The sequence below is a fragment of the Colletotrichum truncatum genome (genome assembly GCF_014235925.2).
Source record: "Colletotrichum truncatum strain CMES1059 chromosome Unknown Contig_0004, whole genome shotgun sequence".
NCBI classification, from domain to species: domain Eukaryota; kingdom Fungi; phylum Ascomycota; class Sordariomycetes; order Glomerellales; family Glomerellaceae; genus Colletotrichum; species Colletotrichum truncatum.
Genome location: NW_027222401.1, coordinates 3,746,648 through 3,768,550, shown reverse-complemented (window position 1 = coordinate 3,768,550; position 21,903 = coordinate 3,746,648). Strand labels below are relative to the sequence as shown.

At 49.9% G+C, this 21,903-nt stretch overlaps 6 protein-coding genes across 6 annotated transcripts; 4 read left to right on the top strand and 2 right to left on the bottom strand.

Moving 5' to 3' along the window:
- Positions 1-1,181: 1,181 nt before the first annotated feature.
- On the top strand, positions 1,182-6,743 carry CTRU02_207777 (viral a-type inclusion protein repeat protein; the record flags this gene model as incomplete). The annotated part of the gene is made up of 8 exons (XM_070204963.1): positions 1,182-1,205; positions 1,290-1,525; positions 1,581-2,459; positions 2,727-2,771; positions 3,052-3,092; positions 3,173-3,688; positions 3,737-6,620; positions 6,692-6,743. 8 exons carry the CDS (start codon positions 1,182-1,184, stop codon positions 6,741-6,743), a joined length of 4,677 nt encoding a protein of 1,558 aa, XP_070061496.1.
- A 957-nt stretch (positions 6,744-7,700) lies between these two features.
- On the top strand, positions 7,701-8,658 carry CTRU02_207776 (uncharacterized protein; the record flags this gene model as incomplete). Its single annotated transcript, XM_036727365.2, has 2 exons — positions 7,701-7,794; positions 7,850-8,658. 2 exons carry the CDS (start codon positions 7,701-7,703, stop codon positions 8,656-8,658), a joined length of 903 nt encoding a protein of 300 aa, XP_036580731.2.
- A 799-nt stretch (positions 8,659-9,457) lies between these two features.
- Positions 9,458-12,151, bottom strand: CTRU02_207775 (ATPase; the record flags this gene model as incomplete). The annotated part of the gene is made up of 3 exons (XM_036727366.1): positions 9,458-10,095; positions 10,159-11,908; positions 11,975-12,151. 3 exons carry the CDS (start codon positions 12,149-12,151, stop codon positions 9,458-9,460), a joined length of 2,565 nt encoding a protein of 854 aa, XP_036580732.1.
- Positions 12,152-13,260: 1,109 nt separating this feature from the next.
- CTRU02_207774 (uncharacterized protein) lies at positions 13,261-14,899 on the top strand (the record flags this gene model as incomplete). The annotated part of the gene is made up of 3 exons (XM_036727367.1): positions 13,261-13,461; positions 13,575-13,929; positions 13,986-14,899. The coding sequence occupies 3 exons, from the start codon at positions 13,261-13,263 to the stop codon at positions 14,897-14,899; spliced, it is 1,470 nt and encodes a 489-aa protein (XP_036580733.1).
- A 308-nt stretch (positions 14,900-15,207) lies between these two features.
- Positions 15,208-16,765, bottom strand: CTRU02_207773 (Isotrichodermin C-15 hydroxylase 14; the record flags this gene model as incomplete). The annotated part of the gene is made up of 3 exons (XM_070204962.1): positions 15,208-15,373; positions 15,428-15,606; positions 15,659-16,765. Coding segments are annotated over 3 exons (1,452 nt in total), but the record flags the coding sequence as incomplete, so codon positions are not given.
- A 1,273-nt stretch (positions 16,766-18,038) lies between these two features.
- On the top strand, positions 18,039-20,450 carry CTRU02_207772 (geranylgeranyl pyrophosphate synthase; the record flags this gene model as incomplete). Its single annotated transcript, XM_036727369.2, has 4 exons — positions 18,039-18,045; positions 18,169-18,489; positions 18,545-18,836; positions 18,884-20,450. 4 exons carry the CDS (start codon positions 18,039-18,041, stop codon positions 20,448-20,450), a joined length of 2,187 nt encoding a protein of 728 aa, XP_036580735.2.
- Between the last annotated feature and the right edge of the window lie 1,453 nt (positions 20,451-21,903).

Here is a 21,903-nt window from a genome sequence, read left to right as displayed (position 1 = left end):
GTTATGTTGTAGTAGCAACGTTTCTGGATTTACAAGAAAGTGCTTCGAAACATGGACGCTGAACAAGGCAAGCTAAGTTTTCGTATGCAGAGATATTATTCAAAATGATAGGATTGATTCCATGGAAGGTTTCGGGATATCTTGTCTTTCCATCAATCACCATGTTATCTGAGTCAATAGCAAGGTAAGGAACGAAGATGGAAAAGGCCGGATAACGGGTATGAGTCTCTCCTACTCGAGAAGGAAGGCGTCATGTGCATCTTCTCATGATCTCACTACTACACTAGAGCATTATACTCTCACTATAACACGAGTCCAAATGAGTTTGTCTCGTTCTATTCCTAAAATCGCTTGTGAAAGGCTACACAGCACTGGCCGTAGTCGTGCAGTCTTGAAGCTTCTAACCATTGCTGCCGAGAAAACATAGGCTATGAATTGAGATTCAATATGTGTTGGAATAGAAACAAAGATCATTCGAATAGCTATCTATATAAGGGCTTGTAAATGATGTGATATGAGTTAACACATATGAGACGAGGCAACATGTCAAACAAAAGTGTAACAATTTAATAACCTGTCCACTACCAGTAGACAAGTAGTACAGAAGCTTCGGTCAAAACTCTTATCCTCTTATTTCAACTCAACTTGATCCCCGTTCAAGAAAATTGTGAGCATCAGCAAATCTATTACAACCTGTGAGCTCACCACACAACAGCTGAGCCCAGCCACCCCTGCACGGCACCGGCAGAAGCTAACCGCTGACTGGCCACGCTTAGCAGAGCTCAGGGCTAGCTGCCTTAGAAGCTCGGACCCACCTCTCCCCCCGTTTGAGGGTTCAGTTGCGCTGCTCCTGCTGGCTGCGTCATAACAGCTGGCCTCGTTCGCCATTTTTCTCTGCCTTCCAGAAGCTCCCTCCCCCAGCCTGTCATCCCGGCCACCCTTCAGCCTCCCGCTCCTTTTACACGCATCGCTGTCGCTGGGTCCCCTTCCGACGACTTTGCTCGTCTGAACTCTACTTGCGCATCGCATCGCATCATTTCACAATCTTTTTTCACTTCATTTCTGCCTTTTTATTTGTCTCTTTTTTACCGTTTGCTTCTTGCCTTTTCTCGTTGTTGCCGGCTTAACAGCTGAGGAAATGCCTCTTTGAAATCGGCACGTGGTCGCATCACTTATTCGTCATGGTGTCCTTTTGGCCGTGGAGGGTACGTTTGCGCTTCTTCTGAATCTTATTGTCGCCCCTTTGGCGTCCTGTGAGGCTTGCGATAGCGACTAACTGACGATCGCAGAAAGAAGACTCCTCCCCCGCCTCTTTCGAAAAGACCCTCTCCGCTCTCTCCACCAGAATCACCGAAACCCAGGCCCGACTCGATGGCGCACGGGCGACCTCCCGTCGCATTAGGGTTCTCTGGTCGTTGTATCTTGCCTTCGCATACCTCGTCTACTCTATTGTCATCTTCCTCGTGGTAGGATGGAATGGCATGGGTTTGTGGGAGTGGGTGGGCGTCGGCGGAGGTCCGATTGTGTTCGTCTCCCACCTTGGAGCTCTTTGGACAACGAATGCTAACTCTTGAGTCTAGAATTTACCTTACGCGAACCACCGTCACGGCCTTTTTCAACTACCGGATCGATAAGCTGTCCGCTCGTCTTAAGGAGCAGCAAGCTGAGCGGGCAAAGACGATCCAGAAGCTCAAGGAGGCCACGAGATACGATTCTACCTTGGAGCTCCTTGAGAAATATGGCGGCAATGAGAACAAGAACAGAAACAGAAAACAAAGTGCGGCTGATGAAGAGAAGAAGCCGCGGCATCAGGGGCCCAAGCAACACGAGGGCGGACGTACGAATATGCCGCCCCCGCCTACCGCCAATATCCAGCGTCCCGGCCCCGGTGTTCCTCCCCCCGGATTCCAACAGCAGCAGCGTCCGCCGCAACAACCTAATGGCCTCGAGCCTACGGAAGAGTTCGCACCCAACGCATATAGCGGCGGCCAAAGGCCCCCGCCACCTCCGCCTCAGTCGCAGCACTTTGTGCATGCTGACGGCGCCGGCTCATCGCACTGGTACGATCGCATCATGGATCTCCTTCTTGGCGAAGACGAGACGGCATCGAAGAACAGGATCGTCCTTATCTGCGCACACTGCCGACTGGTCAACGGTCAAGCGCCTCCCGGCACCAAGACTCTCTCGGAACTGGGGACCTGGAAGTGCATGGGCTGCGGTGCGACGAACGGCGAGATGGATGAAGGAAAGCGCATTATGAGAGAAGTCCTCGGGTCGCGAGCTGGAACCAGCGGTAGCGACGTGTCTGTTGGCGAGGAGTTTAAGGAGTCTGATGATGATGATGCTTCGAGCGTGGAGGTCAAGGAGGAGCAGGTAGAGGAGATTCAGGATGCTGGCGCAAAGGCCACTGGTAGACAAGGAGTATCTGGGGCCAAGAAGCGCAAGGGCAAGGGTGGAAAGTAAGTGGGTGTTTGGCGAGTGCGCCGTTGGCTAGCTACAGCAATATTCCATACATAAATGCAGTATATGAAGTCAGTGAGATGTGCTACCATTGGAGTTGTTTGACATGTCTCTTATGAGTGCCTATGATAAACAAATCTATGTAGTAGTAGGTAGTAGTAGCAGGGAGTACAGCGACTGTTTGCTATAGGACGGCAACACGGATAGATGCACACACAAACAAATGTGGCTAGTGCCGAGGCTGAACGCTAACGCGGCCCTTCCAGCAGAGGTCCCCACTGTCCGTGCTTCCCCTACCTCAAACTCTGGAAGTAGGTCCTGGAACCACTAGTTTCGCTGAGGACACCTGTGAACTGAAATGTACGTAGGGTCCCGTCTTCCGTCCCTTGAATGCCTCTTCATAGCCAACGGAACGCCGACCAACTTTTTGACACAGAACCATTGCATCCGCAACAGACTCTCCCTTTGCCTCGCTAACTGGACTTACATTCCGCCATTACCGATAATGCTGCGCTTTGCCACTGCCAATAGACCATAGCTTTTCCCCTTTTGCTTGACATTCCCGTCAGAATAACGAATCCATGGTCACAGGGTAATCCCATCCATCCCTTTGATCGGCAAACATGTTCCAGGTGCGTCTCCGACAAAACCTTTATTTTCATCTACTTGTTCATACCAAGCTCTACATACCATTTTTTTTCCTAACGAGCAGTTGGACTATCTACGGCTAACATGATGGGCTTTCAACAGAGGCTCAAGGGCGCCATCGATCGGACAATTGCGGAGGAACAGGCTCGACAGGATCAGGCACGACAAAAGGCTCTCAGCCCAGACTCAGGAACACCGCGCAGGTCGGATTCGACGTCGCGGAGCAATCAGTCGCCCGCGCGACGGCCTCGGCCAAAGAAGAATCTCAGTCAGGATAATACCAAGGACGGCGATAGCCCCTCGAACCCCGACCCAGCCGTCTTTGAAGCGGCCTTTGTGCTCGACGACAGCGAGGAGCTTAGTAGAGCAGGAACACCAAAGCCACCTGCTGCCGCCATGGAGGATAAAAAGCCTGAGGAGAAGAAGGAGAAGGTAGAGGAAGGAGAACCGAATGGAGGAGACGAGAAGAAGGAGGGGGCTGCGGGCGCGGCTAATGCTGCGCCGGCTGCCACTCCGGAGTTGTCTCCTGAGGTCCGGATGAAACTCCGCAAGCTGGAGAAGCTCGAGAAAACATATCCCGGTGCGTACGACCTCGTGTCATTGCGACGTCCATGCTAACATCTTACAGAACTGCTTCGATCCTACCGAATCGCCCATGGCCGCGCCACATCCATCGAACCTTTTGAACGAGTGCTTAAGGAGCATACTAGCGTTGGCTCTATCAGAGAACCTGACGCCCTCGTCGAGTTTCTCGACTCTTTGAAGCAGAAGGAACAGATGATTATGGACGAGTACAAGCGGGTTTCCGTCGAGAAGGACGAATTCAAGAAGAAGTTCGAAGCGGCCGAGAAGGAGGTAGAGACCCTGAAGAAGGAGGTCGAGGAGCTCAAGGCCGCCAAGCCCGAACCCGCTGCGGACAAAAACGATGAAGCCAAGGAGCAGGTCGACGCGGCGACAAATACCAAGGATGACGCCTCCGCCCAGCCCTCGGACCCCAATGCTACGAAGTCGCCTCTTCAGCAGGCCATGGGTATCTTCGCGCCTAAGCAGAAGCCGGAGGACGCCAAGGCGGACAAGGCGGAAGAATCTGGCGATTTCTTCTCCTATGACGACGAGGCCCCCAAGTACGATGCCGATATGGCTGCTAAGGAGGAGGAGATTGAGAAGCTCAAGGGCGAAGTCGACTCTCTCAAGACCGAGCTTGCCTCTGCTAAGGAATCCAGCGCTGATTTGACCGAGAGCCTGGAGAAGGCAACCAAGGAGGCCAGCGAACTGCGCGACTCGGCGGCTGTCACGACCTCTCTTCAGACGCAGCTCGACGCGAGAAACACCGAAATCAAGTCACTCACCGAGCGTTTGGAGGCTTCGCAAAAGCAGCTCAAGGAGGTCGAGACCAAGCTCAAGGGTGAGCTCGCCAATGCCACCAAGGAGGCCAAGGAGGTCCGTTCGAAGCTTGCCGAGTCGAACACCAGGGCCGACAAGGAAGAAGCACGTGTTAAGGAGGTTCTGGCTTCCAAGGCCGAGGTTGAGAAGAAGATCAAGACCTTGAACGGGCAGATTGAGACCATCAAGAAGGAGAAGGCCGACAATGAGGCCAAGATTGACGAGCTTACCAAGAAACTGGAGAAGCAGAGCGAGCCTGTGCCTGCGACACCCACAACGCCGTCGGCGGCGGAGACACCGGCTGCTGGTGCTGGTGCGGGTGGCGCTTCCAAGAACAACAAGAAGAATAAGAAGAAGAACAAGAAGGGCGGTGCTGCCGCGACTCCCGCGACCGCAACCCCTGCGGCCGAACAGCCTGCGCCGGCAGCTGACGAGCCAAAGGAAGCCGATACCGAGGCGCTGGAGGCGGAGATTACCCGCCTGAAGGAGGAAGTGAGCACAAAGGACTCTCAGATTGAGAGGCTGACGAAGCAGCGCAAGACGGAAGAGGATCTGCGTGAGGAGATTGACACGCTGCGCGACGAGCTTACCGATATCGGTCAGGGTCACGTCGAGGCCAAGGAGAAGATCAAGAACCTCGAGATCGAGAAGAAGGCTCTGCAGACCAGGATCGAGGAGCTAGAGAAGGAGCTAGGATCGTCAGCCAACGACGCCAAGGCCACCGAGAAGCTCCAGAGCGAGTTCGACACTCTTCAGCGCGAGTACGAGGACCTCAAGTCCAAGTCCTCCACCCTGCAGTCCGACCTGGGCGCAGCTCAGCAACTGGCACAGACCCGGTACAAGGACCTCACCGAACTGCGGGAGGTGCTTCAGAAGGCCCAGCCCGAGATGAAGAGTCTGCGTCAAGATTCCGTTGCCCTGAAGGGCGTCAAGGAGGAGCTCGCGGCGAAGAACGCGGAGCTCCGCAACCTGGAGAAGAAGGAGAAGGATCTCAAAGCGGATGTTGCCCGGTCGCAGCGCCTTGCCACGGACCGCGAAACCGAGATCAAGTCGCTCCGCGAGAAGCTCACCAACGAGACGAACAACCGCCTCCGTCTCGAGGATGCGCAGAGAGTATCCGGACGCGACCTCCGCCGGGTTGAAGCCGAAAAGGTCGAGCTCAGTGCCAAGGAGGAGAAGACGGCAAGGGAGCTGCAAAAGGTGCAAGAGGAGGCTAACAAGCTCCGCCCGAGGGTCAAGGAGCTCGAGCAGGAAGTTGAAAAGTTGCAAAAGGAGAAGCAAACGCTCCAAGAGGACGCGAAACTCAAGACGCAACAGTACACCAACGCGCAGGGTCTGCTCAGCAGCATGCGCGACCAGACGGCCGAGCTTACCATCCAACTCAAGGAGGCCCGTTCTCAGTCTGAATCCCTTGAGGAGGAACTTGCTGAGATTCAGAAGCACCTGTCGGAACGGTCACGCGAGGCGGAACGTATGCGCGGACTGCTTGCCGATGTCGACGAGCGCGCCGATAGCAAGGTTCGCGAGATGCGGTCGCGCATGGAGGCGGCCATTGAAGAACGCGACCGTATCGAGGACGAGTCAAGCACCCTCGCGAGAAGAAAGACGAGGGAGACGGAGGAGCTGAAGCAGAAGATCCGGGATCTCGAAAGGGACATCAAGACTTTGTCCGGCGAGAAGGATGACCTCGAACGTAAAGAGCGCGAATGGAGAAAGCGGCGCGAGGAGCTCGAAGCCGTGGAGGAGAAGGCCGCGGCCGAAGTCAACGAGATGCGCTCGGCGGTTTCGGACCTCAGATCCACCCTCGACGCCTCGGAGCAACAGGTCCGCGATGCCGAGAAGCAAAAGTCGGACCTCAGGAAACTTCTGGAGGAGTCGAAACAGAGGTTCGAAAAGGTCAACAAGGAGCTCAAGACGGTTCAGTCGAAGCTCGGCGCGAGCGTCACGTCGGGGCGGAGCTCGGTGGAGTCAAGCAGGTCCGGAGGGCTCAACGGCGCGGCGCCGCTTACGCCCGGGTCGGCTGATAGTCTTTACCTCAAGACTATTCTGTTGCAATTTTTGGAGCAAAAGGATAATAAGTTGAGGGAGCAGCTTGTTCCTGTGCTTGGCAGGATTTTGAAGTTTGACAAGTAAGTTTCTCCCTTTTTTTTTTAAGGGTTCAGGTTTACGGATCAAGAGTACGATGCTAACTTGACGACAGGACGGATGAGCAGAAGTGGAAAGCTGCTATTCAGCATATTACCGTACGGTGATAGTATTGTATTAGTTTGTATGAATAAATACCCCAGGGCGATTTGGCTCTTTCATTTGATTTGTTTGTGATTAGATGAGTGTCACTAGATGAGTATTCAACATTATGTGCTTCTCATGATGGTCAGGTTTGCCGCAGTCTACAAATGACAGCTGGGTTGAACTTTCATCTCATATCCATAAGTTACTAACTAAAACTTCGTCGCAATGAGTTTACCGAGTAAAGGCAAGGTGATGATGAGTCAAGATGAAGCTTGAAGTAATTCATGGCGTTGAAAACAATACGTACCCTTAGGCGGCTCACTTAGAGTTTCCCGGTCAGATCCAGCCAAACGGGCGGGGCACCGGCCGTCGCCATCGCCACCCAATAGATGGGGGCCACAGGTACCCCCACCATAGCTTCACTCCCCGCCCACTGTTCTAGAGCTTCTAGCGGATCTTTTTCTCCGCCGCCCGCGCACATGGATTGCGGAAAGGTGTCGTCATGGAGCCGCGACTGACCTCATCCCCCCGTGGTCTTCACCTCACGGATACGTAGCTGTGTGTTGAGGACTATTCGATTTACCATTGGGAACTCCGATTGCCAGTGCGGGCTCTCTCTCTCGCCCCCGCCATAAAGGAACCGCTATGGCTTCCTTCGTTTTTGCCATGCTAATCCGTGAGGTAGCTGTTTTGTAAGATATCATCAGCTCATTGGCTCGGCTTTCATCTCTTATTTTTTTTTTCTTTTTCGACAGTAATTGAACATCATGAGGTCATCTGCTGCTTCTTGCGTCCGTCTGGCGGGCAGACATTCATATATGAGCACTCGTGCTTCTCCCATCTGCTCTCCCCTTAGATCTGTTATCAACAGCAGCAACAACTCGAGATTCCTGTCTACGCAACGTACTTCGACGGCAATTTCATTAGCAAACACATTTCCAAGTTACAACAAGAGATACCCTAATACACAAATCAGAATGTCTGGACAAAAGACCGCTGGTGCCGAGGGCAACAAGCTCTTCACCCGTGACCACCTCTTTAACCTCTCCGGCAAGGTCGCCCTTGTCACTGGTAAGCTCCCTTGATACTTCTTCCTAACAAAGCATTCAGGACTAACAAACCCCAGGTGGTGGCAGCGGTATCGGCCTCATGGCCACTCAGGCTCTCGCTGGCAACGGCGCCAAGGTGTACATCACCGGCCGCACCAAGGAGAAGCTCGACAAGGTCGCCGAGGAGTACGGCAAGAACATTGAAGGCGAGATCATCCCCATCCAGGCCGACCTGACCAAGAAGGAGGAGATCACGAAGCTCGTCAAGGAGATCGAGTCCCGCGAGCACTGCCTCTGCATCCTCGTCAACAACGCCGGCGTGTCGTCCGCCAAGGTGGACGTCGAGTCCGACTCGGCCGAGGACATGAAGGCCAGCCTCTTTGACGAGAGCAAGTCCAACTTTGAGGACTGGACCGAGACCTTCAGGACAAACGTCTTCGCCACCTTCTTCACCGCCGCGAGCTTCCTGCCCCTGCTGAAGCGCTCCACCGAGCGCTTCCCCGGCTGGTCCAGCACAATCATCAACATCACGAGCATCAGCGGCATGGTCAAGACCTCCCAGCACCACTTCGCCTACAACGCCTCCAAGGCCTCCGCCATCCACCTCAACCGCATGCTCGCCGCCGAGATCGCCGCCAACGACCTGCGCATCCGCGTAAACAGCCTCGCGCCGGGCGTCTTCCCCTCCGAGATGACGGCCGGAGAGTCCGACGACGCGCAGAAGAGCGACCTCTCGAAGGAGAAGTTCGAGGGTAAGGTCCCCGCCCAGAGACCCGGCAAGGACGAGGACATGGCCGGCGCCATCTTGTTCTTCGCGACCAACCAGTACCTCAACGGCCAGAATGTCGCCGTCGACGGCGGCTACACTCTTTCCGCTGGATTGTAAAAGATAAGTTTTTATGGATTATGATGCTACGATAGTCTGTGGAGGACGTTTAAATGCATGAATCGTCTGGCGTTGGGGTCTGTTGATCCGGAGATCAACGTGTAGTCATTAGAGAATGATGGACGAAAAATGAATTAAAATTTTCATCCAAATGTTTCGTATTGCTACTGGTTTACTTGTGACGTTGTGATTGTGAGGGAAAACGCTGGCATCACAGAGTTCCTGTATGGGTGGGTGTAAGCAGATGTATTGTCCCAAAAGTGGTGGAAAGTCACGCATGGTACAGTACTACCTGTATGGAAGAGTGACGATGAAAACGACAAAGTAAGTCCCATTAACTATGAACTGGAGACAGGATCAGTCTCCAATCTTGCACGGACCTCTACCCTTCCCAAAGAGACGCATGGCGACATGCCATTGACGTCTAAGTTTTGCTGCTGCGGTCATGTAACTGATGATTACAAGATACCTCATCCGGCTGGCTTTAAAAAGAATGAAAAAAAAAGAAGAAGAAGAAAAAGCCTTAGCTGACAACTGACTAGTTAGTCCTCCTCTCGAATATATACCTGTTGGGATTTTCATTCGGTGGCCCGTCATGTAGGTAAGGTAGTTAAGTTCGTCTGCTCACGCGAGGCTTAATGGCCAGCAGCCGGTAGCATGGGGCGGTTATGGATGCCATTTCAACTAAGATTTCCAATTACATGTTGCAAGAAAGAATGTGAGAGAATACCAAAAAAAAAAAAAAAAAAAAAGACAAAAAAGGGGATGGTCAGAGACGAAAATGAACAAGTCCAGACCGTCAATTTCTTCCAACCTCTGCTCGTCGGCGCGCGTCGTCGACAACAGTTTTGATACCATCGTGAAACCGCCATGTACTCTTGACCATCCGGGTAATGTGTTCCTGCTTAAGCTGCCCGTCATTCTTGTGAGCGAGACTTGCGGCCGAAAACAAAATGTTCCGAATCTGCCTCCCGTTCAGTCCGTCGGTCCAGTCCCTGGCCTCCTCGTCATCTTTGAACCACTCTTTGATTTTGTTTTTGTCAGCTATCTGATGCGGCTTGAGCTGGTCGATGAAGTTGTTGAAGATGTCCTGCTTTTGCTCGCGTGCCAAATCGTCGTACTTGATGCCTAGATTGACGCGGCTTTGCACGGCAATGTCGAACTGGGTGATACGGTTTGTCGTGAGTATCAGGATACCATCGTAATACTCAAGGACCCTGAGGAGAACAGAGACTAATGCGTTTCGGTTGAGGTCAGATGTGTTACCACTCCTGGACTCAAGAAAGACGTCGGCTTCATCGAACAGCAACACGGCCCGCCAATTGGCTGCAAGCTCAAAGAGCGCTTCGAGGTTTGGCTCAACTTCCTCTGGTATCAGGCCAATGTCTGAAACCCCGACGGAGAATAGAGGCTTTCCTGCAAGCTGGGCGACGCTTTCTGAAGAACCGGGTTTGTCAACTTGGGGTCTGAAGTGATGGTCTCGTACAATGGTTGACTTACCTGCAGTGAGAGTCTTCCCAACGCCAGGCGGTCCGTGTAGTAGAATCACGAGGCCCTTTCCCTTACCCTTAATAATATCCGTCATCAATGGTTCTGAATTGTTGCCGCTAGAGTGGCATTGTACAAGGTCCTGGATCAGCGATTTTTGTGTAGAAAGAAGCTGTAATTTGTTAAACGCTTCTCTACTCCGCAGTTTCTTTATATCCTTGAGGTAACTTCCTCCGTCCTCGGCGTTCTCGCTTGAGGCTCCCTTGGGCTTTGAAATATTCAGCTCTAGCCAGGTCCGTGACTCCAAATGATATCCAAGCACTCTGGGTGGGCATAACTTGAACTGGAGATCCTCAAATTGGGACGGGTCCTTCGCCCGGTCGTAGTACATCTTCTGACTGTCTCTGAGGGCATCATTGGTAATGCAGTCGGAACAGAGGCATTCGCCACCTCCATGTTTAAAGATGGCCGACCCCATGGGACCAATTATGCCGCGACCAGGGGAATATTCAAGGAATGCTTCAAAATCCACCATGACCCGGCCTTGTATGAGTCGCTTCTTCGTGGTAGTTTTTCGTTGCTTTCTGCTCGGGCGGCCACTTTCGAACATTCTTCTGAAATATTCCAATTCCTCTATCAACTTGTTCTGGAAGCCGCTGCCGTGGAGGAGTGCTCTACCGTTGTAATCGAACATTTGCGACCCTCTTGGCTTTATGCACACCTCCGTAAATCTTTTTCCCCGTTCGAGTAACACTGCCTCCAAAGCCTCTCGTGAAGCTACTTCAGATGAAATGGTTTCCCCAGGTTTATGGAATCTGAATGGATGGCAGTGAAGTGTATTTATTACTCTGCTACCGGTGAAATGTTCGAACTCGAAGGTCACCGGTACTCGATTGAAGCAGGCCCCGTCCCAGTCGTAGGACCAGGCAACCATGGACCATGTCTCCCCAGAACTCAATTCCTCTTCGGGCGCAGAAGAGTCCTTGACGATGAAGATTTGGGGCTCGTCCATGAATACAGTGGAGTAGACGATTTCCCCCGGAGGGAATATGGTCCATAAATGAGCGAACTGAATATAGCCTGTGCTGGTCTGCCTTTCAAGTGACTGGAAATACTTGCTCAGCTCTGGTAGAAACGTGACGAGCTTCAGCAGCCTTCCTAGCTGCTCACGAGCCTTTTTCAAGTTGTCTGCCATTCCCAGATGCACCAGTGCCCGTACTGTCTGGTCATCTCCGCCAGCCGTATTTATGCCTGTACGCGGGCCCGACTTTTCTATGCGCAACTCCAGCTCTGCACTGAGAGAAGAGTTTTCAAGCGCCAGTTCACTGAGTTTGCTCCAGTTGTGGATAAGCGGCTCACAAGGGCTGTTGAAGACAACAGGATCTTTGGCTCCATCCTTAGAAGAAGGCGAATCAGGAATGGAAATGTGTAAATCGGGATATGCCTCAAGAACCACGCTCAACAGAGCTTTCAATTCGGATCCTTCGACAAGTATGTCGCTTGAGGAGTATCTGTTATTCGTCTCGACAAACCTTACCCATGTCAGCTGTGGCGGTGTTCCTTTATATTCGCTCCCAGCAGCAAGGGTTTCTAAACCCAGTTTCAATAACTCAGACTGCTCTAGTTCTCGCTCAGCCGAGCCGTCTTCTGTCTCGACCGAACGCTGAATGATGCGGCAAAGTGGCCGAGGGCCATTCTCTGAAGAAGCATCCGAAGGTACGGTAGCACTCGTATTTGAAGTTTCAACTTTACTTGGCACATCCTGGGATAATGATGAGAACGACTAAGACTAAATTCCATGAGACATGTATGCTTCTGTATCACTTACCAGCTCGGCATTGGTGCTGTTCTTAGCTGCAGGGAGAGGCCCACATTTTGCACCACTTCCATTAACCTTGTTGATCTGAGACTCTAGATCTTTGATTCTCGACTCAAGAAGCGAAACGTATCTATGTTCGAGTGTGGTGATTTTTTCGCTCGTCGCCTCGTGCGTAACCGTTGACATTGTGTGAGCTAGTCTACGTGCCAAAATCTGGAGAATGGCTTTTTTTTTTCCCCCGCCGCAGGAGTAAAAGACTTCAAAGATGAAACAAGAGCAGCTCTGCAATCTCTTAAACTCTCAGCTAAGGGTTTAAAGAGACAGTCTTTTGACTCAAACATCGCAGAGCCGCGAGGCAACGACCCCCAACCTCTTTTAAATCATGTGAAATATCATGCGTGCTATTCAATAGTCTCATGCACCTCGTTGCTGGTATATGAGAAAACAACACATTCGGTATGCAGTGTAGGTTACGCAAACTATGCAATAATTCAACCGTAACTAATCAAAAGTATCAAATATTTCATCAGCTACTTTTTAGGGTGGTCAGCAGTCCACAGGTTGGCGAGGCAGCCACTAAGCTGGTACCTCACTCGCGATCACGCCCTACATATCTTTTCAGCCCCTGCACACACGAGGCAGCCTGATCTCCCAGAGAAGTAGTTTTTTCCAAGTTTAGAGGTTTTTAGATAACATCCCGTAGAAAAAGTGACCATGCGCCCAAGACTTTGCACTGTTAGGCAGAAATTCTCAGCCTGATCGAGCAGCCGGGGCCGCCAACTTCCGTACATCGCCTGGCTTAGCCTTCTGATGGTTTTTTTTCCCCCTCTTTCTCAAGAAGACTTTTTGGTTGCTCAACTTATATTCAATTTCATCACATATTCTCCAACTTGAGTCTTGCGCAGCGCATTATATTGATAGAATGGAACGATTAGCTGGGTCGAATGCGCCAGCAGCAGGAACGAAGTACACTGCCCAGGAAGTAGACGAGTTTTGGGCCTCAACTGGGCATGAGTTTCAGTCGTGAGCATCTTCAAAAAACATTTGTCTTCATTTGCCTGCTTTTTGGTCTCATAAATCTCTAACTTCTGCATCCTTTAAGCGTTGTAAAGAAGAAAGCTACTAGCACTTCTTCGGCCGCAGTAGATTCTCTCTGGCAAAGAACTCGTCGTAAGGTACTGGAACCTGGCTGGAGAACTGTAATTTTTAGGCCCCAGCTTTCCAAGGGCGTGTCGTATGAAACAGCTGTTCTCTCTGCTCAAAATCTCGACGAGCTTGACAGACTCATCGCTGAGATGATAACAACGGCCTCGTCACAGGAGGAATCTCACCGCCTCGACACAAGAATCTTTAAAAGAACAGGCAGGGATCTATGTGAAATTCTTGTGGTGTTCCAAGCTTATTGCAAAGTCTACTCAGGGGTAGTGCAGTTGATGGGTGGCATCGATCAGACCTTCGTGGCGAGTGCACTAGAAGTATTGGGACTGTTTGCTCTGGTAAGTAACCAAATTTGAAAGCTTCAGCAGTTCACTGGCTTTCCCAATCGGCCGAGCAGAACATGTTCGGAAACGCTACATCAGCTGCAGATATCGCTAACAGGATGTCGTAGGTCGCTGTGAACAAGAGCGGAACAGAAACAGAACTTCAGAGCATGATTGAAACTTTGAGGTCCGAGTACACCCGTATCAAAAGCCTGGTCGGCATTTACAACAGCAATAAACTGAGGGAATGTGTTGCCAACGTGTACCGTCTCGGAATCGAATTTCTGCAGGAGGCCACCGTCTACTACTCTTATTCTTCACGGAGAAGGCTGTGGCATGTGGCAACCCGGCCACCGCAGATATTTCTAGACGCAAAGATTTCGGCTCTTAAAAGTGCCATTGATGAAGTCGTCAAAGAGCGTGACGTGGAGGCCCATCTACGATTGAGTAGGGTAGAGATCAAGATGGATGCCAGTATTGCGCGTGCGTATTTTACAATCAAACTGTGCATGAATGAAACTGACTTAATCTTGCTTCAGAAAGTTGCATCGAAAGATCCACTGCCAGGATTGAGAAGCTATCTTTACTTCTTAACCTTCCTCCCTGCAATCCTTCCAATCAACTCAGAGATTTCGCTTCCGAACTCGACGATGAGTTTTCGCACCTCAAGAGGATGCCGCCTTTCGAAAATAACGATGTAACCTCCAATTTGCTTTTCAAGACCTGGATGAATGACACAGAGCAGCTTAAATCATCAAGGCTCCTGCTTCTTCATGGGCGTACAAAGGCCCCCTCGAGCACCAACATGGCATGGGTTTCCCAGGCCAGTGTGGAAGTAGTTCGGTTGCTACAGAAAAAGGATGCTGTTGTGGCATTTCACCTATGCAAACCAGATAATAAGTATGATGACAGAAGCGTACGTGTTCATTCTGTTCCAACGGCCGCACTTGTGCTTCTATATCTTGGGTTCCAGTTGTTGAGTTTGACCTCCGCTGGTCGAGCGGCATTGGGCAGTCACAGCACTCCGGAATTCGAGTGTCTATTTCAAAACGTCCTGGAAACTGCAAAGACTAGTCGGGAGCTGATTGAAGACCGGAGTGCTGGGAACAGAAGAGCAACATCAAAGGATTGTTCCAGTGCTTCCATGGCCTTTCTGGAGGCATCTATTGCCTTAATTTCAGCGCAAAGTCAGTTGCTACTCTCTGAAGCCAAGCCGTGCGTAGTCTACCTCATCGTAGACCGATTTGACACACTTTCGCAATATGACACTCTGCTACTTGAGCCACTGATGACCTTGGTACAGAAACCGGGGCCTAACGTGGTTATAAGAGTCTTAGTGGTTGGGGAGCGTAAGCTGAGAGACGAAAGAGGTGGTCTTGGGATTGCGGAGTTCATAGAAAATAATCAAGGAAAATCAGAATGGGGTGAGATTGAACGGGATCAGGATAGTTGAGAGACTGCACAGTGCTAAGGCAGTAATAGAGGTAATGTGGGACCGAGCTCATAAGTTCTGCACGCGGTGATGAAAACGAGAAAGTTCAAGTCCTCAATTGGAAAGTTTCGTATTATCAAGACGCACATAAATACCACACATGCAGGAAGAATTGAAGCTAGTAAAGATGTTATGGCGGTAAGCTTAAAGAGCACAACTACCGTGGCTGGTGTCTATGTAGGGATATTGGTTGAGATAGAAATCAACGGTAATAGTTTCTCATAAACACTTCATACAAGATGGTCCCAGGACCGAGACCCCAAAAGTTTTTACCTCTTAACCGGCTTCAGTCTTACATGCATCTTGGGTTTGGCCCAAAATACAACAGAATTGAAGCTTGGTCTCACATCCCAATCACGGTCCTCGGGCTTGAGTTCCAGGTCAAAGTGCCAAATAAGTTTTGCCAGAAACATACGCATCATACCATACGCAAATCTGTTTCGCTAAACGTCAGTTTTCTGAAGTCTTCATAAGTAACGGCGGTCTAACCCTTTGCCCAAGCAGTTTCTGGGGCCTTTCGAGAAAGGTTGGAAAGCTCCTTTCTGATCTGCGGCGAAACGTGGATCATCAACGGAGGACTTCAGCCATCTCTCGGGCAAGTATGACGTGTGCTCGGAGAAATTGGAGTCCATGTGATGTGTTGCCCACTGCGGAACACCAACAGTAGTCTATGTGTGTCAGTAATCCGTGATCTACAAATTCGCGGCACCGAGCACTCACCCCTTCCGGAACAAAGTAACCGTCAACTGTAGCTCCGCCAGGAGGACCGACACGTGGAATAACTGCTGCAACAACTGGACGCATACGCATTCCTTCATCAATGCAGGCCGTCAGATAGTCCATTGACGCCAATCTTGCAAATGTGATCTCATCATCATGCTCGATCGACCGAACCTCATCGACCAGCTTCTCATATGCATGTGGATTAGTCAGGAGATAGAACGTTACCACGGACAGGGTGGTCGCTGAAGTTTCACTACCGGCAAAGAAGAGAAGCTGAGCGAAGTTGATGATTTTGTCCCTAGTCCACGATTCTCGGTCGTCGTTCTCAGTCCAGATCATGGTCATGAAATCCGGACGATCGTTGCCCATCTTCTCTCGTTTCTCCGCTTTTTGCGCGACGATGTCTACGGTCTCAAGCCAGGTCTTCAAGCCTTTCTGAGAGGACACCATCTTGTAAAGAAACTTGGTCAGCGGCAGCCTGTTGAAAAGCTGCAGCAGACCAATGAAGGGAGATACATGCAAGATCATATCAACAAAGGGATCCATCTCGCCCTTCTCCAGGCAGTACAGTGATTCGCCGGTCGACAAATCAGCCATCACATCAGCCGTAGCAAACGTGACCCAGTCAACAATGTCAACGTCTTGATTGATTCTGTCGCGCAGCTCTGAAATAAACATGTCGGCGTACCTCTGAATGATAGGTTCTTGCGACTTGAGAGCTTTTTCTGAGAAGGCAGGAGCCACTTGATGACGCAGCGCGCGATGCGTAGGCTTGTCGGCGGAGATCATGGAGTCATTGAGAGGGGTATGCCGTACATCGTAGAAAACTGCATCTTTGGGAAACTCGAGCTTTCCCCGAGTTTTAACGCCGTATATCTCTTCTAAAGCTTGGGGCGAGCAAAAGGAGAGTTCGTTTGGCCCAACTCTTACAACAGGACCATACTTTTCATGGAGATATTTCGCATGTCTCCAATAATCAGCCTTGTAGACTTGGCGATAAAATTTTGGAAGCCATGAAACAGCATAGTACCACGGGCCCGGAACATTTCTCAACGGATGTATACAAAGGTTGTAGAGAACAATGGCCAGCCTATATGCCACGAACTGTATCTTATCAGAAATGGTATTTCGGTAACAAAGGAAATACTCACAGCAAACAGGACCAGAGGCCAAGTTGGTATCATTCCCATCTTATGCACACGGCTAGACCTTCAAGCGTCTTGTTCTGTGTGCTACCAGGCAAGAGGTCACTGCGGTCCATATGTAGCTTGCACGCCGTCATCCTGCAGCAGATAAATTTTGACCATGCTAGCGTACGTTGTCTTCAATTTGGACATCCATTTTTGGATACGCAGGGACCCATGGTAGATGAAGTTCGCGTGAGTCGTGGACTTCTAGCCACTCACACCCACTCTTACTCTGGCCTAAACTTTTCGAAGCTCACGTACTACCTTAGATAGGGGCCATCTGCCGATCAAGTTGTAAAGACGGGCCTAGTGGGGCATATCGGCATCTTGCGCCCGTTGCCCATGTCAATATAGCCATAAGAATCCGTTCATTACCTTGAGTAAAGTGCCGGAACCTAGGGTGCGTGAAGAACTGAGGGCACTGCGCACACAACGGCCAATAGAACAATACCTTTCGACCACGCACACTTTCATTTGAAGTACAGTCATATCTAACCCCTATCGTCTATGGATTTGATTAGAATACTTTGCAATTTACTTGTCGAATATTCTTGCGCATTGGACAAGAGTAAGCGGCAATGAAAAAAATTATGCATGATATCTCCATTTCTTTTCTACTTGCCGACAACCATAAATTTGCGGTTGATTAGAAAAATGATAATCATGTCTGATCCAATGTAACCATCCACTTCAAATACTTCCTGTCGCACATTTTTACCTCATGGGACAAGGTAAGCTTTCTCCCCGACAGTGTGTTATGAGCGTTGAGGGTCGTGATGAGCAGACACGAGTCATAGGCTATGTAGGATTGCTTCGTAAAATGCCTTGATCTCCATTCGTGCTCACAACTTCGCGGAGCCCTTTGCGAAAATTTCCGGAGTTGCAGCGGGTTGTGTTTACGGGATGACTTCCGTTCTCCCTATCCCATAGGATAAATCCATGCGGTAGGACGCAGGTCGAGAAAACAGCGAGTAATATTCCTGCTAATAGTAAACGTGAGAGTCGCGAGTCATAAACGGATGCATCCAAAATTGGGTTGATCTTCAATCATGAAAATCGCGTACATGGTGTTGTTTGATACATGAGTCAGAGGTGAATGCTGGAAAGAATGCCTTGATATCCGATCGCGTCCAGGATGGAAACAGCCAAACAGCAGCAAAGAGCAAATATCCGCTACCCAACATAGCTTTATGTCCAGTAAGTCGTTATCCTTATAAAAAAGAACCTTGGATGCAAAAAGGATCAGATGCTGATCTTGCAGAGCTGTTGCGCCGAATAAAGGTATAACTTTAACCCTATCGTCCGTTCCCAAATCAATAGCGTCTTCATACTGTCATCCAACTTTTACCATTATGGAACAAATGTGGAACTACTCTACTCCAATTGATCCCGAGAGGGTCAGGGAAACTGGCTGCTTTACAACTTTGCCAGTGAGAATCAACAACCGAGACGACATCGCGAACGCAGCCTCTTCGCGCGTGCTCAAAGACTGGGCGGAGCATACTGGGAATCGAAAAATAGACACCAACAGAGTTTCTTTCTCTCCGGTAGGAAGCTTTTGTTCACTCATTTACTGTGAAACTATTCCCGAGCGCCTGGATTCTATATCATATCTTACAGACCTGTTCTTCTTGATTGACGGTTGGTAGTCTCTCATCTTTCTTTTGTCCAAAGGCTTGCTGATCATAAAACCTAGATGCAACCGAAGAGGTTGAAAACGACAAAATTGCCCAAGAGCAGTGGGTCGGTTTCTCAGGAGCAATGACCGACACAATTGGAGAGGCACCTCAGCGTGATCACGACCTAGAGTTCATGAAGAAAAAGAAGCTTGTGGCGCAAGTAATGCTTGATTTCTTGAGAATAGATCCGGCGCTTGGGATGGATCTGGCGAAGAGTTGTAAAGCTGGATGGACTCCTCTAGCCGCTGGAGTGGAATGGGACACCATGGAAGATTATCTGGGTTTCAGGAGACACAGCGCAGGTCTTGAGTAAGCTTTGTCTCCTACATTTATTGCCATTGCTCTAACCTGAATAGCATTTACTGGACAAAGACAGTATTTGGGCTTGGTGAAAAGCTCTCTGATGAAGAAGAGAAACTCATTCGGCCACTTGTTTGGGCGGCAGAAAAAGCTGCTATGCTTAACAACGACTACTGGAGTTGGGACATTGAATACTCTCAGGCAAACCAGAAGATTGAAAGTTTAACCAACGCCGTTGCAGTCTTGATGAGAAAAGAAGGAATCTCTGCCGAGGAGGGCAAGCAGCGAATTAAGGATCTCATCCTTTCTTACGAAGCCGAGTACCTCCAGCTACGTGCTCAATTTTACAGCAACTTTCCTTCAGCACGTTTATACCTGAGGAAACGAGTGGAGCTTGCAGGCTCAATGGCAGCTGGCGTGAGTTTCTGGAGTGCCAATTCCCCTCGATACCACGTGCCGGAGAAGCAAGTCGAAATATCCTATGTAACTGAAAATACCGACGCCAAACTCGACCAAAGCTTCGAGACAATTTCAAGCTCTACCTTGGACCAGTCAAGGACAGACAGTCGAGATGCCAGCGATACAGTATCGAGCAAAAGCACCGACATCACGAGCCCGAGTCCAGGACCCCGGGAGTTCGAAAAGAACTCATACTTCGATGTTCCAAAGCTGGACCACACGGCAATCAATGCCCCAATTGATTATGTCCGCAGCATGCCTTCTAAAGGCGTGAGGACATCCTTGATTGATGCGATGAACCAATGGTGCCAGGTGCCATCACCTCAGCTCTCAGTGGTAAAGAATGTGATCGATCTGCTTCACAACTCTTCCTTGATCCTCGACGACATCCAAGACGATTCACCCATGCGGCGTGGTAAGACGGCCACCCACATGATCTTCGGCGAAGCCCAGTCAATCAACAGCGCAACTTTCTTGTATGTGCGAGTCATACAGGAGGTTCATGCCACAGGCAACCCAGCTCTAATGAAGGTGGTTCTTGAGGAACTAGACGACCTTCACATCGGCCAAAGTTGGGACCTGTACTGGAAATACAACTTGAGATGGCCAACAGAGGCTCAGTACTTCAGTATGATTGATCTGAAGACGGGGGGTCTCTTCAGAATGTTGGTTCGGATGATGCAATCTCTAAGCCCTCGTCATGAAGAGAACTTCGTCTGTGACACATTGGTCTCCATGGTCAGCCGGTTCTTCCAGGTCAGGGATGACTACCTCAACCTTAATTCTCGGGAATACAGCACACAGAAGGGTTGGTGCGAGGATTTAGATGAAGGCAAGTTTTCATACCTCATCATCCACTGCCTCGAGAACAGTCCTATGTTCCGTGACCGCATCATGGGCCTTTTTCGGCAGAGAACAGGATGCCAAGGGCTCATGCCAAGTGTCGGTAAAGTGCAGATCATCGAGTACTTGCAAGAGGCCGGCAGTTTTGATGCTTGCTGGGAATTATTAGACAAACTGGAGGATGAAATCGAGAGCGAGATCAAGAGATTGGAACAGGTCACTGGAGAACAAAACCCGCAGATGCATCTTCTGCTGAAGCTTCTCAGTGTCAAGAATGAGAAGCCAGAAAAGGGAGCAGTCGCTGTGCCTGCAGGACTGTAACTGGTATGTAGCGATTTGAAAGCCTTACATTAAAAGTATCTGAGCGCTACTGTAATGTGTGTTTCTTTCTTTGGAAGACATTTTATGTCACCCATGATGTGAACGAAGGAATGACACCTAGTTCTTTGTACCAAAACCTTCCAAGGTTCAAAAAAGAAACGAAGAAAAAAAACACTCCGTTTGGCTTCCCTAATGTTTAGTCTTGACAATTTGGTCATAAAACCGTTGAGGCAGGATACGTCAGCTAGTACCCTTGGAAAGTGGGTGTTCATCCACATCAATGGCTGTGGTTTATGCCTATAATGGTGGTTCAGAGAGAAGCCCTGGCGCTAAGTGGTCTGTAACACTCTAGAGGGGCTCTGATAATGGCTATGAGAGAATGATGCCGACGGCGATGGCCACAATTATATCGTCTGCTGTGTTGACCACTTCGTGAAGTGGCTAGGAGCAGGTGTGCGCAAGTTAATGCCGGCGGTCGTCCTAGGTACTAGATCTATCTACCTTGAGCTGTGTTACGTACCCGTACGCATTCTAGCTTTTTTTTGTTGTGCCGAGTTTCCGGGTTTTTGAGTGACCTAGGTTGTGGTTGTGGAGCTGACAGTCTGTGCGAGTGAGAGCTAATTTCATGACTCTTACATGGGCTTGCTAGCCGCCCGTGTTTCCGGAAGTCTAGGCTAACTCGGTAATTCCGAAGTTTGACTTTTTGTCTCTTGAGACACGATATTTCTGAGTTGATACCAGCGATGCTACAGGTGATTGCGACCTTGTATTTCCCCGGTCTTGGATTTGACAACCTACGATAATCAAAACAATCTTTATTAAAATCCAACATGGTTCATGTCAACCTCGATACTTAGGAACCAGATAGACTAAAGGTTCTCATCGGAAGAAGATACGGTCACTTCTGAAGCCCCTTGAGAACTACTGTAACCACACGCGAATACTACTATGCACGACGCACAATGGCGGGGATACGCCGAGTTTGTTATACTGGAAGATCTGGGATTATGTAAATCCCGCATGGTCCAGAGCCTCCAGTTCGGGTGAAATTCGACTCAATTTCTCCGAGATTCTTTGGGAACCTTTCGACTATTGGCAAGTATGGGGGTTGGTTTGGAATCAAAAATGCTCACAAACTAGCCTGGAAAAGATCTAGTGTTGTTGAAAGTAGTGGGGTATCGAACTCTGTGACGAGCATAACACCGTGAGCACGCGAAATTAAGCTTTTTGGGGGGATGCCCCTTAGTATTTCTGCTGAATTAATCGAATTCCAAATGGAATCAGCACTGCTAGTCTGCTTCCACTGGATCAGGCACTAGTACCGGAGAGCCTACTTTCTACTGTGTGTAGATTCGACTTGACTTTCTGATATGATTAAGAAAAAGAAACAATAATAGGCAGACATTATCGTATGCAAGTTTGATATCGGGACTTGGTCCATTTCAGAAATGTC